The sequence below is a fragment of the Neltuma alba genome, unplaced genomic scaffold (genome assembly GCF_004799145.2).
Source record: "Neltuma alba isolate B1F8T4 unplaced genomic scaffold, ASM479914v2 tig00010187_pilon, whole genome shotgun sequence".
Lineage (NCBI taxonomy): Eukaryota > Viridiplantae > Streptophyta > Magnoliopsida > Fabales > Fabaceae > Neltuma > Neltuma alba.
This window is the reverse complement of record NW_021635127.1, coordinates 152,899-169,723: the sequence shown is the minus strand read 5'-3', so window position 1 is coordinate 169,723 and position 16,825 is coordinate 152,899. Positions and strand designations below refer to the sequence as shown.

The following is a 16,825-nucleotide window of genomic DNA, read 5'->3' as shown; positions in this document are numbered from 1 at the left end:
TGGTTAGCATATTTTTCCTGCATCTGATGATATTGTTTCACTCATTTGAATAACTATATTTCATTGTCACCAAGAAAAATTGTGGCTATGCAACAGGTCTGCCTTATAAAATTAACCTTCCTCATGTGAATTATCCAGCCCTGTGCTGACTAGGAAAATTCTCTCCAGTGGTCACAGAATGACAAGAGTTGTTTATGCAGTAATTAAATTTTGGAAAAATTACTGTAGAGTCTCACAGAAAACATTTTACTACTAAAAGATCCCACAAAATGGCAAAACAAATATGAAGTTCCTAGAGACCTAAGTGTGAATAATTTGAAACAATCAATTACGAATTTGCCCTTAATGACTAAAGGAAAAAAAATTCACCCATCTGTTTAAATCCCACCCTCCTCCTTTGGCACTCATCTCCCAACATGACCTCTCCACTGTTCTCACAGAGAGTTGCGGTCGTTTTGGTCTTCTCATGACAATCAAGATCTTCCTCAAGAAGCTGTTCTCAAGGCCATTTCAGGTTTTTTATTTTATTGTTTTTGCTTGCAATTATTTAATTCATCATATAGCAATTGATGCTCTGTTTCTGATAAAAATGAATGAAAATGATAGGTTGTTATTATCATAACCCTTGTAATGCAATGATTAAATGTCTTGTTAATGAGTACATCGAAAGTTGTTAATGTAATTATATGACTTGTCATTAACAAGTGATTGTGACAGGTTGATATGAAAGATGACAACTTTAAGTGGGAAGCATTTGTTCTGTTACTTTCATATAGGGGGATAATTTATTAATGGTGTAGAAGGTAAAATGTAATATGTTGGAGGTGGTGTGAGAATAAAAATGATAAAGGCTTGGGAGAAGTTAACAAAAAAAGAGAAAGAACAATACGGTGAAAGAGCTAAAGAAATTAGAGTCCCACCAAAAGGGAAGAATCATATTGTTCCCTTCCACACACAGTGTGCTTTGGGACAATTTATGGAAGTTTGCAAGCACTCAAAGAAAAGTAAAGATGAGATGAAAAGGCTTAAAAGAATTGTTTTTGATAAATTGTCAATTAATACTTGCTTATTATTTGTCATCTACTACTGTCAAGATTGTTAATGCCTGCTGATTACTTGTCATTTACTATTGTCAAGGTTATTAATGCCTGTTGATTACTTGTCATTCACTACTGTCAAGGTTTTTAATGCCTACTGATTACTTGTCATTTACTACTATCAAACTTGTTCTTTTTTTTTTTGGGTAGTGCCCCCAACAAGTTACTCTATGGGATACCACAGCTTCTAAAAAAAATTATATTATTAGCACATATAACAACCTTAACAATATAATGGGAAGCATTTTAAAGTCATTAACAGCTTTAAGTGAACTCAATAGGATTACAACAAATTTTTATTGTAGAAATTCATTTACAACCTTAACGGCGGCTGTTGACAACTCGAGGCGATGTGATTAACAACCTCGGTAGTGCCCTTGACAACTCACTCTGTGATATACCACAGCTTCGAAAAAAAATTATATTATCGACATATATAACGACCTTAACAATATAATAGGAAGCATTTTGAAGTCATTAACAGTTTTAAGTGAACCCAATAAGATTAAAGTAGATTTTTATTGCATAGATTTATTTACAACTTCAACAGTGGCTATTGACAACCCAAGGAGATGTGATTAACAACCTCAATAGTGCCCCTGACAACTTACTCTATGGGATACCATAGCTTCTACAAAAATTAAATTATGACTAAATCATATCATATTACAACTTAAATACTAAAATTACGTGTTAAGAAATCATTAAACACTGCAAATAGGAGAAATTGTCACTTTATATCAGTAACTTAATTCAGACTGCCAATAACAACATCCATGACGTCTGATAACAAGTCCATGGCAACCTATTGATAAGTATAGCAAAATAGAGATATGATATTATATCAGATTATAATCAGATGTCATTTACCACTTTATATATATGTACAATGCAACTACACCAAATTTACACTTTATCTACAAGGTCCATAAATGTAAATTCATCAAAGGTTACTGTAAATTTCATAATTATTCCATTACTCTCTTTTCCCATAATTGATGCGACCATTATTCTAAATGCTTCATATGATGTGCCTTCCTTTATCATTCTTGTTCTCACACCACCACCAACATATTGCATTTCATCTTCTACACCATTAATAAATTGTCCCCTTATATGGAGGTAATAGAATAAATACTTCCTACTTGAAGTTGCTATCCTTTATATCAACCTGTCACAATCACTTGTTAATGACAAGTTATATAGTTACATTAACAATCTTCAATGTACCCATTAATAAGATATTTAACCATCGCATTACAAGGGTTATGACAGTAAAAACCTGTCATTTTCATTTATTTTTATCAGAAACAGAGCATCAATTTCTATTTGATAAATTAAATAATTGCAAGAAAAAATAATAAAATAAAAAAAATCTCAAATGGCCTTAAAAACAGCTTCTTGAGGAAGACCTTGATTGTCATGAGTGGACCAAGATGATCACGACTTTTGGTGAAAACAATGGGGAGGTCATGTTGCTGGATGCCGACGAAGTAAGAAATGAGGGCCGAAGGAGGAGGTGGGATTCAAACAAATGAGTGAATTTTTTTTCTTTAGTCATTAAGGGCAAATTTGTAATTGATCATTTCAGATTATTCACACTTAGGTCTCTAGGGATTTCAGATTTGTTTTGTTATTTCATAAGACTTTTTAGTAGTAAAATGTTTTCTGTAGGGGTCTACATTAATTCTCCCTTAAATTTTACATACAAAATCTGAAAATTTAATGAAAGATACCGCCTACTCGTAGCATTCTAAATAGATAGCGCACAGCCCTGTTTAACACTGTAACAACAAACTTGCTAGAAATGCCACGTTCCCAATGAAATTCATCTTTGCTATTATGAAGGGAAGCAAGTGTTTTAAGAATGGAATCTGTGACCCCTAAACAGTAGATGGCTTTAAGTAGGGACCGTTATAGGAGGTGAAAGCCAATTGTTAGGATCGTGGGTTAAAAGATTAGAGACCCTTCCAACCTTGAGATTTACAGCCAAGGGTTGATTAGATAAAGGCCATCAAAGATTAATATTAAATCTCTTGTAACATACATTTTTATTTTAAAAAAAATTCTCTTGTGACATTTTAGCATTAAATAAAATTCAAGGGAAAATCCCTAAAAAAATACAATTTGAATTTCTAAATTCCATTAAAGCATGACCCATTTCCAAGATCCCAAATCCATACTATGACTAAATCGGGATTTTAAAATGTTGGTGCTTTTACAAATTCGCTCCTCAAAAAAAGTAGAATGCAACCTAAACACCCTACCCAAAGGTTGCCCACCGACGCTCCGATACTGGCAACTAGTCATTGAAATTTCAGCTGCTAGCCAACAGAGTTCCAAAGATTACTATTATTTAGCTATTGACTATTTTTATGTTCATAGCTGCAATAATAGTTTTTGTTTAGCTATTAACTATTTTAATTTCAATATTAACTACTTTTATTTTCAGAACTATAGTGACTATTCTTATTTAGTTATTGGCTACTCTAATTTTACTATTGGCTACTCTTATTCTTTGAAAGTAGTAGCATGAGCTCATAATACATTTTCCAAATTTGTTAAACAAAAATAATAAATATCAAAACTAGAGTAGTAAATAACCAAATACTCATTGGATTTCTGGCAGCTTTTAATACATTTTTAAATTTTTGAAACAAAAGTAATTAATATTGAAAATGAAGCAGTTAATAGCTAAACAAAAGTAGTTATCAAAATTTTAAAATTAAAAGTAGTAAGCTACAAAATTAATTAAAGTAGTAAATAGCTAAACAAAAATAATTATTAGAATTCTAAAAACAAAAATAGTTGTCAAATGCTTCACAAATGCATTCAACAGTTAAATAAGAGTACTCATTGGAGTTTCAGTGACCGGGTCGCTGGTACCAGAGCTCTGATGGTCAACCAGCCAGTGGGGTTCTCTATCAAGGAAGCCTTAGGCTTTTTTCACTACTTTTTTAAAGTAAGGGAAAACAATTGTAAAAACACCAACATTTTAAAATCCTTGTTTCATTGTGAATATGGACTTAGGATTTTGGAAATTGATGTTACCCTTTTTAAATTTCCAAATTCAAATGGTAGTTTTTAAGGATTTTCCGTTCAAGAAATTTATCGGTCTTTAATTTTTTTTTAAAGGAGAAATCATTGCGTTTCTGAGAAGGTAATACAATTGCAAAAAAAGTTATAACCAGTGAATGAAAAGTTACAGGCATAAAATGACAATAAGGTCCATATTACTTATTTATCATTGAAATTTTTTCTAATTATATTCTTTTCTTGAGATGTCATAGTGATTTTCCCTTTTTTATCTATGATTTATGAATAAATATTAAAATTTGTATTTAATTTTTTTTATCTCGGATATCAATTGTAGATCTAAAATAATTAGCATATTTTAAAAACCAAAAGATTAAATTGGTAAGCCTCATAAATTTTAATTAATTTTTTAATATTTGCGATATATTCAGAATATCAGTTGTCTTAATTGTATTTAATTTTCTATAATGGTCCCTAAATGTCATTATATTTTTCCAATAAGTATATCCTAATCGAATTATCATGACTATATATAAACATATAAGGCCCGTCTGAGAACCTTTATTTTTTTGATATTATCATTCGGCCAATTTTGTTCGGGTTCGTGGCTTTCCTCCCCTCTTTATAAAGGTGTCTTCTCTAGGACTCAAACTTGAAACCCAAAAAAATCCAATAGGACCTTACATTATTTAGACCAACTCTTTGTTGGAAGCCCTTCTGAGAACTTTGTTATGGTCCCTACACTTAATTTGCTCCATTTCTTCCCCACTGAGCATTTTATATATGTGTGTGTGTAATATATTCCCCTCAAGATATATATCTCTAGTTCTTCTTTGTACAATAGCCAATCAAAAAGTTCAACATTATATTATTATGGAATATCTTCTAATTAAAGCTAAGGACGTACTAGCTGAAGATGTTAGGGCTGAACAAGGACCAGACCGGGCCGGGCAGGACATTAGCCCGTGGTCTGGTCCATTTTGGTCTTCGGGCTGGTCACCCCAGCCCGAAGACTGGTCCAGCCTGGTGAGGAACCCGCTATTCCTCGGGTTGGGCGGACTGGACCAGACTGGACCGAGTTACTGGTCCAGTAGATCCAGTCCAGTCCAGTCCAGTCCATATACCTTGTCCTATTTTTTTTTTTAAATTCCTAATCAATAATTTCCAATATATTACATAAAAAATTCCTATCTACTTGTCCAAAACAGAATAACATCATGAGAATACCAAATTCCAAAAAAGAACAACTTTAAAACAATTTACAAATTAAAATCAAGTATAAACAGCTGTAAACAATACAATAACAAAATAAAACTGCAAAGCAAGTAAGCAGCCATCAAAGTCCATAATATACTATCAAACAAGTCCATTACACGGCCTTGACAAGTCCATTACAGTATTACACAGCCTTGAAAGCTTACAACCTGGTTTGTGCGTGCTGGACTTTTCAACAAAATGCAAAATGAAATAAGTAGAAGTGCAAAACCGCATGTAGAAAGAAAGTCCCTTACTAAAGGCCACAAGCTAATCAAATGTCAAATGAGAATATAATCAGTCTCAAAGTTTGCTGATTTAAAGGCCACAAGCTAATCAAATGTCATAGCTAATAATAAAACCAAAATGCATGCCAATATCAAATATTATAGGTCCATCACACAACAACAAATATTAAAACATAGAATGATAATCAGTGACACAGCACATGGCAGCAAACTATGAACTCAATCCTTACTTTACTCTATTCCCATGGACATAGCAGCATCTCCACCATCAGTGACACATGAAGCATCTAGGAAAAAAAACACAAAACAAAAACATTATAATTTTATAGTGATATGATAAATTTAAATAAAAGCTTGTTATGTTTAAAACATCACCAGACTCCTCAAAATTATCAAATTCACGAAGCTTGTCAACAACTTCTGATAGTGATTGACCAGGAAGAAGCCAATTTTGTGAACAAATTAATGCTTCATCATCCTAGGTGACAATGAGCTTCGATATTGATCAACCACACGACCTCCTGTTCTAAAAGCAGATTCAAAGGCAACTGTTGAGACTGGGATGGCTAATACATCACGTGCCATGCAAGAGAGGATTCTATACTTAACAGAATTTGCCTTCCACCAAGCTAGTATATTGAAATCAGCAGGGATGTCATCAGAATCAGCAGCAAGATACTTATCCAACTCAGTTTGAGAATCATTTGAATTTCTTTGCTTGATTGTTGCCAACCATTGAAGGCCTGGATCATGATCATCCACATTTGCTATAGCACTTACTGAAGATGAAGGCATAGTAGGAGATGAAGCAGTGTTGGATTCAGAAGATATCCCAACAAAGGCAGAATATTCTTCAAACATACGATATAAGCAATCATTGACCCTATCCTTCATAGCCAAGCAAACTTCACTGTCATGGAACAAATTCTCAAATATGTGATTAACATATGCCAGCTTGTAACGTGGATCTAGTATAACTGCCACAATCAACAAAGGATTCATAATTTCAGCTTTGCCCCAATATTTTTCATATTTCATATTCATGTTGAAAGACATATCAGATAAGAGGGAATCTGAATTCAAAATATTTCTTTCCAACATCTGTTGAACACGAGCAATTTGATGGAAGCATGAGTTTGATGTCACACTAAGGGAAGCTGAAAACATCAATGTGATATCATAAAAAACCTTCAAGAATTTTAAGAAGACCCGTGCACGATTCCAATCTTCTACCATTGGGGGGCCATCACGTTTTTTCTCTTTGATATCATGTGCTTCTGATTCATGCCTTGGAGGGGGGCTAAAGTGTGCACAGTAGTCATCATCCTCATCATTCATTCTTTCAAACACTTTTTGAAACTTCAATGCTGCCTCCAACATCAAAAAGGTTGAATTCCACCTAGTTGACACATCCAAACAAACTAGGCTTTTTGTGTCAATTTTTTCAGCCTCAGCAAAAGACTTAAACTTTGCAAAACGTGCAGGAGATGAGCGCACATATCTAACAACACTTCTAATGCTTTCAAAGTTCTCTTTCAAATCCTTTAGGCCTTCACAAACAATCAAGTTAAGGATATGAGCACAACACCTAATGTGTAGGTAATCCCCACCACAAACCAATCCCTTCCAATTCTTTAATCGCTTCTTCAAGTATGACAATGCCGAGGCATTTGAAGATGCATTATCCATAGTAATTGTGAAAACCTTATCAATTCCCCAATCCAGCAAACACTTCTCAATTGTCTTCCCTATGGTTTCTCCTTTGTGATTCTCAACCATACAAAAATTGAGAATCCTCTTGTGTAGATGCCAATTAGGATCAATGAAATGAGCTGTCAAGCAGAGGTAATTGAAATTCTGATTTGACGTCCAACAATCAGTTGTAAGACAAACACGAGATGCACAACTCTTTAAAATCTTCTTCAAAGTCTTAACCTCACCAAGAAATAGCTGCCAACAATCCCTACCAACAGTCATTCTAGATGGGATAGGAAATCGAGGCTCTAAGGCCTTCACAAATTTTTTGAATCCTGGCTTCTCAACTATTCTGAAAGGTAGCTCATCACAAATAATAAACTCAGCCAAGGCTCTTCGTATTCGTTTCTCATTGTATATATAAGGGACTAAGGCATTTCCTTGAGAAGTATTTGAAAGGTAACCCAACATTGATTGCTTCTTATCTTTATCGGCTTTATGTGGGTTCTTTGTACATTTAAGCAAATGCCTTTTCAAAGAAGTTGTACCATGCTTATTAGGGTCACAGGCATAACTTAGGTTGCAGTACTTGCAAGATGCTCTAATCTCTCCATTAGTTTCTTCCAATGGTAGCTTTACAAAATGGTCCCAAACATGAGATGTTTTTGGAGGCTTTCTTTCTGGTTCTTTTCTCTTCCTAAGATTCTCACCCTCAATTACAGCTTCTTGTGTTAATTGGGCAGTGGGTGCTGCAGCAGTAGTAGGGGCAATAGGAGGAGTTGATGATGTTGGTGTGGGAGAAATAGGACTTTGAGAAGGAATTAGTGAAGGTCCAGAGCTACTTTGTGTTAGGTTATCACCCAATTGGGGAGTCACTGAGCCCCTTTGACTTGACATGTGTAAGACCCTTAACCTCAAAACATTATAACCCGTCATAAAACCACTACTATGGTGAAAAAGGAAAGCTGTTAAAATGAGCTACCATAGTAGAAGGAAAATTTCATATTTTTAAAAATTGACTTTTAAACTCGGGTCAACCCGTAATCCATTGCATGCAACTAAAATCATTCATTCATATCTACTGGGCCTCCGAGCCTTCGGCCCGGGTAACAAAACACATCTACATCAGCCCATATAAATAGTTTCCAACAACATAAATCGAAGTTCTACAAACAATAGAAAAGGCCTCCGGCCAATTACAAGTGAGAAGATACACTTCCTCCGGTTTACCATAAAGCTGGGCAATCAAAATATTTTCAAAAGCAGTCCTAATTGTGGCAATATATACTAGCCATACATATACAAGTGCTAGAGGCCTAAAGCTAACCAAGCTCAAGCCTCTGCGTCTCTTCCCAATGGCCCACGCCCGGAACCTTCACCTGAAAACATTGTAAACCACGAGGTGAGACAAACTCCCAGTAACCAGCCTTTCCAATACTAGGTACTACTAAATAGGTGCTCGTGAGGTGTCAAGTGGGGCAGTTCACAAATAATATGATAACAAGATAGCCATAACAAGTTATGCAAGTGCAATGATGTAATCCCATCAACCAAATCCCTCACTTTGGGGGATTTTCAGGAGCCGAAGCCGGCCTATCCCTCACTATGGGGGATGTAAGGAGCCATAAAAGGCCTATCCCTCACTCTGGGGGACGTAAGGAGCCAAAAAGCCTATCCCTCACTATGGGGGACGTACTGAGCCAACCATCATGCACTAATGGAGGCCTTACCACGTGGTAGTAAATATCAAAAACTCTCACCAATTCCCAATTCATGCATCATGTTCAAACCATAATCAAATAGTAATTGAACATTTCATAAGTAACTTCATTCAGTGGCATATCCTTCACAATTTCAAGATTTATTCATCATCAATCGAAATCCCACAAGACGGTTTTCCCTTTTTATATACAACATATAGTTTGAACATAATTACTACTTGGAGCACAAAACATAAATTTACTCACAATACCACAGAAGCAAGTACTAAGGATTGGAAAGTGGTTACCTCTCGCCTGAGCAAGGAATAACAAACCGACAATGTGGCCCCGTGCACCACTAAGACTCACAACCGGTCTACACAAGCACACAAACACACTACCATCATGTATTAGCTTTCAAACTAATAATGTGGCCAAAACAACACTTGGGGACACAAAATTCCTATCTCCCATCAAAACTCTACCCAACTCAAAGGGTAAATCTATCAAGGCACACTCCAAGGTCATACCAATCCATAAAAACCTTAATCCCTTTCCAAACATCAATTAAAATTCATAACCTTAAGGACCCACTATAGGAATTCTACACCCAAACATCCCATTTGAGCAATTAAGGTTCCAACAACAAATCTAAACCGATTAAACATCCAATTTAACCCTCCTTAACATAACCCAAATCACAAAACCCAGAATCAACCTCTACATTGTCATCCTCAATCCCAAATCACCTATTTCCATAAACCCCAACTCCAAAAATTCAAGATTCTTTAAATCCAAGAAAACTACACCGATTAAATACTTAGACTAACCCAAAGCAATCAATTAAACTCAAAACAATCAGTCAAAAACCTCAATTCCATCACAACCTAGAAAATCCTAGGGTTCCACCAAAAATCCTCAGAAATTCCAAGAAAGAAAGTAGATTAGAGGTTAAAATCACTTACTTGAGGTAATGGATCCTTAGAAATGCCCCCTCCAAGCCAGAAATTCGAAACCCTAGCAGAGCTCCTCTCTCCTCCTTCAGATTTTCTAATTTTCGCACACTGAACCCCTCCTGCGACTATATAGATTCGCGACCTTTTGCCGCGGTGAACTAATCCCAATAGGGATTACTCGCTTGAAAACCCCACTTCGCCGCGGCGAAAGCTTCCCGAAAGGAAACTCTCGCTCGCCCAGAAAACATTCGCCGCGGCATACCCCTACCTTCACCGCGGTGAAACCTTCCCGAGAGGGAAACCCTGCTCACCTAAACAACTTCGCCGCGGCGTTCCCAAGACTTCGCCGCGGCCAAACCTGCCCGAAAGACAACCCCTACCTGGAACTCCCGGTGCGCCTTGGCGAACATACCCTGAGAGGGGTACGTTCACCTATTCCTCCAACATACCTCAAATTCAACCTAAACACCAAGATCAAGATTAAATTGCTAATCTATCCTCAAAATCAATCCAAAAGAGGCTATTAAAACTCGATAAAACTCAGGATATTACAACATGGAATCTTGCTCCTCCATTTCAAACTAATAAATGGATAATATATCTATAATAAATTGAACAAGAAATAAGAATACAATCACAATGAGAATAATGAAGTAGACAAATTATTTCAACTTTAGGAACAATAATTAACTATGGCAAGCCTATCATAATTGTTCACAATAATCAGATAAACAAAGATACATAAATCGGACAAGTTAGTTCAGCAATTAAGTAGACAAATTTTGATAGTTTTCTGCTGCAATGGTGTTGATAAAATGAACCGATTCAGCAATAAAATGGTGTGCTATCTTGGAGTAATTTACGTTGTCCCTGCCTCAATTGTGTATATTAACATCCTTTCACTACTGTCAATTTATCACAGATATAGTATCTGAATCTAGACATCATATTTGACCGAGGAATCGAGGATCACATAGCTTCGTTGGTAAATTAAAAAAAAAACACATATAGTATTTGACCGACAGACCGATGATCACACTATCACAGTATTACACGAAGCTAAGCTGGATAGGGAGAATGAAATATTAATAATAGAAGAGGAGAGTCGAACTTACTTGACGGTGACGGTCTGACGGAGCTGGAGAGTGGAGAGCAGCGGCGAGCCGGCAACTGGCGAGCAACTAGTGAGCTGCAAATCGACGGACTAGGGGGCAAGCTTGGTTGCTAGTTGCTCGGGAATGGGGTCATCGGCGCTGGGTGAATCACAAAAGGCTGATACGAATGGAGTCAATCGACGGACTAGGACCGAATCACTCTAAGACACAGACGCCGACGCTGAGTGAGGACCGAATCGACGGACTAGGACCGAATCACAAAAGGGTAGGGCTGCGTGAATAAGGTCGCCACTCGCCACTTCGCCCGTTCGCTGTCTTTGCTAATCGCGGAGCCGAAGAGCCTGAGAGTCTGAGACGCAGACACTGACGCCGTCGCTAGGTTTGGAGGGAGAGGAAATTTGGGAATGAATTGGGTGCGGGGTGCGTGATGGTCTGAACTAGTCACTCTGATAGTCTGATCACTCATCACTCTGAATCTTTGATGGACATTCGGTTCGGTGAAGTAGTGAACGGGTGAAATCAGAATTGGATCTGGAAAAAAACAAAAAAAGCTTCAATATGGGCCTAAATCAGAAATGGACTGACTTGGCAGGAAAAAAACGAAAAGAAACTATAACATATAACTGTAACATGGGGTCATGGGCCTATGCAGTATTTTTTTTATGCCTCACAAAAAAATCACCGGGTAGGACCGGGTTATCAATCCAACATGTCAACCCGTAACCCGGTCCTACCCGGTCTGCGGGTCAGACCCAGTTTGGCCTGATTGTTACCGGGTTTTTTGGACTGCTTCAAAAAATGGATTGGGTGAGGCCGGGTTTATCGGGTTTACCGGGTTTCATGTGCAGCCCTAGAAGACGTGCAAGATAAAAGTAACGCATCCTTACGGCTACAATTGCCCATAAATTATCAAAAGGGTCCAATAGCTATAAGATATCAGTCCATTTAGAATTATTTATAAGTAACTTTTCAATTGTAATTATTTATAAGTTATTCTGAAGGTACCTTCTGCACCTTTTGGACGATGCTGAAACAGTTTTGGCTTGGAACTTTTGGAACTGCATATTACAGTAAAGGAGCTTCCTTTTCTGGATAATGGCTTCCCCAAGAACATAGCACCTCCCAAAAAAAAAAAGAAAAAAAAAAAGAACTTCGCCCACATGAAACCTCCCTCATAAAACACTCTGATAAACTTGCAATTATCTCCTATAAAGGTAGAGGCCAGTGGGCATCTCCAGAGTTGCCGCTAATTTATAGGCTTTGGAATTGAATACTCACCATACCAGTCTCTCCTTAAAATCAAGGGAAGAAAATAAAGTCTTCAAAATCTCCTGGCATACTCTGTGGATGTAGATCTGCCAAAGCACAGAATAGTTCCATTTGAAACCATTATGGATATAAATCAGACGCCATATGAATATTATATTGGGGGGGGGGGAGACACCATAGGGCCCGCCATAGATGGTACTACTTCTAGTCTTACATATAAGATCTAATTTGTAATGCAAATTGCACCATATAAACTAGGTCTGATATTTAGGATTAGAGGTAGTAGTTGATGTGAATGATTTTAAAATCTCATTGTTTGTTCCGTTGAGTCCACTATATCATGAAGCACTGAGGAATCTCATGGTAACACATGGGTCAATGGGTGGAAATTGAGGAATTAGCCCCAGATTAAATGTAAAATAAAGTGTCAATAGAAAAGTTTCCATAGCTAAACAAATACAGAATAAGGTCTTCTATATCTTTTGAGGTGTTAGCTTCACATTTTGCTCAGTTCCTCCACGTTTTTTGTGCATCGAGATTATCATAAGGATTGATTTTCTCATAACCTTCCTAATTACTAACAAATACTTGGCATATTCAGCACATAATAAGATATTCATAGACTTAATAAGATATTCATACACATGCTATCAACGTTAGAAAAGAATTTACCTAGGAGCATGCGACACTATCGATGATTAGAGAGGGTGCAAACTATTATTGGCAACCTATAAATTTCACTGCTATCAACCATCACACAGAATATATGGTTTATTGCAACAGTTACTTTCACATATATACTTTCACGTATAAAACCATGTTAGATAGGAATATCACCTGTCTAACATGATTATTAGGAATTATGCCCCTGATTAACATTAACATGTAATCACAGTTTATACCTTTTAAGCCTTAACTTCCAGTCAACATCTTAATGAATCAATTGAAACACAAATCAATTAACCTAATAAATTCAGTCTAAAACAAGTAGCACCACAAGTCATCATCAATGGCATGCAAGTTTGAATGATAAAGCGTAAATGATACCACAAGCAAATCATATGCACATCAATTCACTGGGAACTCTAGCTTAATTTATCATAACATGATACTCAATCCCAAACCAACTTTATGTCCTTCTTATTTCTATTGAGTGAACCCATGAAGTACCCAACCTTGTTATTACTAGTCACCTTGATAAGCTCACCAACTATCTGATGTGAACGGACCAAAGCCGCAAAGCATCATAAGAGTCCATGGGTTCCCAAATAGCGATGCCTGTGGGGGTCTTGATACACACCGACTCATTACTAAGTGCTGATACACTAATTGCTCATTAAGTATAGATAAACATCTACTCTTTATTGTACTTCGGTGGTCAATTCAATTCTTTGTGAGAGAGCTCATTAATTGTATCCATTTATTAGTTTGGAGAGTTACTCAAGATAGTAAGATCTTGATGGAATTGGATGTTACCTTAAAAGCTATAACTGAGAATTCTTGACCTGCACGATCTGTGGAGTTGATGTACTGAGGCTCACAATTGCCTGGTTCAAACTTGCGGAACAGTAGATTGGAAATTTTAGGAGGCTCTAGGGGATTGGATGGGTTAGAGGAGAGGTTAAACCATGATAGGATTGCTTGTGTACTTTCTCTACTTTCTCTTAGCCTATGATGGTGATATTATATGCCTCCTTTGCTCAATACTTTACTTTGTTCATTTCTATGCTTAAGTTTTAACTTGTTTAATTTGTTTATATATCACCCAATTCATTCCTTTCTAAGTGAAGTTTGCCACTAACAACCATCAATCCGTCCCTTTTAGTGGTGACAAAATCACTATCCTTAGAGCAATTTTAAAAGAACCACACAACCATCGTTGCAAGGTGAAGAGCACCAATAATGTTGTTGCGCAACAACAGCATGTTGATCAAATACAACATCAATCGCATCCATCAAATTCACCCCACCAATTGGACACTATCATATGTGTGCAAATCAACTAGCTGGAATCCACTGCAAGCTCAAATAGACGTAGATCGAAAATATTGAAAGTAGAGGACTTCCTAGATTTAGATCGACGAGAAGCCAAGAAACTCAAGATTTACCATCTCACTGGTAATCTTTCGACCATAACTTCCATCAACATAGTGGAAATTCAAATCGCTCTCAGCATAGGGAGAGAATGGGGACGAAGACTCTAAAAACTTACATCGGCCTTTAATTATGTTCAGTTTAACAAGCAACTCACGTTTCTTGGAAGCAAATCAATAAATGATGTTGTTTCCGTCTCATATTCACCCTTTCTAGGTCACTAATTTGTTTTGTTTTTCTTTCCTTGGGCTGTAAGACTTTGCTAATTCAACTAGACTACTACTACTTTATACTTTTCACTCTTTGATTTCTAGTTTTGTTTAAATTTTAAATGAATTGAAAATTCCCTTCCCCTTATGTTAATTGCATAATTTGCATTATCTAATTCTATGTACTGGATAATTTGCCATTGTAGGAATGTGATCCTGTATATGATAAGGATCAACGGCTTGTTGTTTCTATATGCATGGGTGATGCTATAACTTTTCAAAAATATAATTATCTTGCAATTATCTATATGAGATTTGGAGAATCTACGTATGAATTTTTAATTACATATTTGCACTACTTATATCTTAAATGAAATTTATTGAAAAATAAAACGGCAATGCCCTAACTATCAAATTATAAAAATATAATAATTTGAACCATGAGGCTGGGCAAAGTTGGCATTTACCTGAGTTCCTTGAGCATCTAGTCAAATGTTCAATTCTTGATGGTATGTATGAAAAGGGTCTCGTGACCAACAACTAAAGTCCCTTTGGGAAGTCTACAATACGTGAGGATTAGTTACTGCAATCAGTGATAGATAGCCTTGGCTAAAAACAAAAAAAATAATTTGACTTTAAAATATACAAAAAATAAATAAAATAATAAAATATAAACTGTCCATATACAGTGCTGCCAACGCGACATGCATCTTGGGGCACTAAAACCAGGTCCTTTCTGGCTGCCCAAAAAACATTTCAAAGTACTGATTCTTTCTTTCTGGTGACATTGCCCGTGGCTGGACCCTACAGTTTATTTGTAGCTGAAGGGGAAGATGAATTTATGGAATCGTGTTCTGAGCAACAGGCAGCAGGGTTCATTATTAGGTTAATTGAATCTTTGGTAAATAATTAGCATATTGTGATATATAAACTGTAATTAATGAAAGACATATATATTTTTTATTTTTCAAAGTAATATTCTTAAAAGAGTTAAATGACTAAACTAAATTTCAATTTCAAAATTTATAAGGTTCTCTGATTAATGTTCTCTGAACAATCATTAATTGCGGAGACCAAAATTAATGCATCCATCATTTTAAAAAGAACCCACCCTCCTAGCTAGCCACCGCAAGTTACTATTAGCTAGGGTTTCAGAGAGGTCTAGAATGATGAGGAAATCCATGAAGCTTTCATCTTTTTTCAGAACCAAGCGAGCTCCAAAACTCCTTCATCCATGTCAGTTCTTGCCCTATTGCGGACAGCCAAACACCCTCTCTTTTCGAAAGCCTAATCATTTATTAGGTGATGATAGCCAAATTCAAGCAACCTCATTATCAGTTGAGTCATCAGACCTTCTTGACTATTGCAACAACAACGGCGAGTACTCGTTGGAGAAGTTAGTTCGCGACGTCGTCCGGTCATCGGAGAAGCTGTTTTTCGAGCCTAACGGCGGCAACAAGAGCCCACTGTTAGTGGTAGCTGAGCCGGCGACGGATGAAGGAGTTGCCTCAGTGACTGATGATGAAGGTTCGAAATTACAATCTGAGATAGAGATAAGAAAACTGAAAGGAAAAGAGAAGGTTGATGAAGATGAAGATGATGATGGTGAAAGTGAGGTTGGTTTCTGTGATAGTGTGTTTATGGCGTTGGAATCAAATGATCCTTACGAGGACTTTAAGAAATCAATGCAAGAAATGGTGGAGTTTCATGAAGTGAAGGACTGGGAGAAATTGGAGGAGTTATTAACTTGTTACTTGGTTGTTAATCACAAGAAAAATCATGAGTTTATATTTAGGGCTTTTTTGGATCTATTTTCCATCGAAAATTAGCATCTTCCTCGGAGCATAACATTGTTGACAGTACTATTCTGAACTAAGAGCATAACATTGTTACATCTTTTCTCCTTCTGTACTTTTCATTTATCTAGGCTTCACAGTGAGATTGAAGATGAGAATGTTGTGAGCATATATGCCTATATTAACCTCTTAGTTTAATTAAAGGGTTAAAGATTATTTTTGTCCTGAAAGTATTTGCGAATGAATTGTAGGTATTTGAAAGTTTTTGTTTGTTTGTTTTGAGCTTAAGTTGTACCAAAAGGGTTTAAAAAAGGAGCAATGTTGCAATTTCCATTAAAAGTGTTTTTTTAACAGAA

General features: G+C 36.4%; 1 protein-coding gene across 1 annotated transcript; it reads left to right on the top strand.

Annotated features, from left to right (window-relative positions):
- Positions 1–15,842: 15,842 nt before the first annotated feature.
- Positions 15,843–16,502, top strand: LOC114754719 (transcription repressor OFP13-like). Its single transcript, XM_028943538.1, has one exon. It carries the CDS (start codon positions 15,843–15,845, stop codon positions 16,500–16,502), a length of 660 nt encoding a protein of 219 aa, XP_028799371.1.
- Positions 16,503–16,825: the final 323 nt, after the last annotated feature.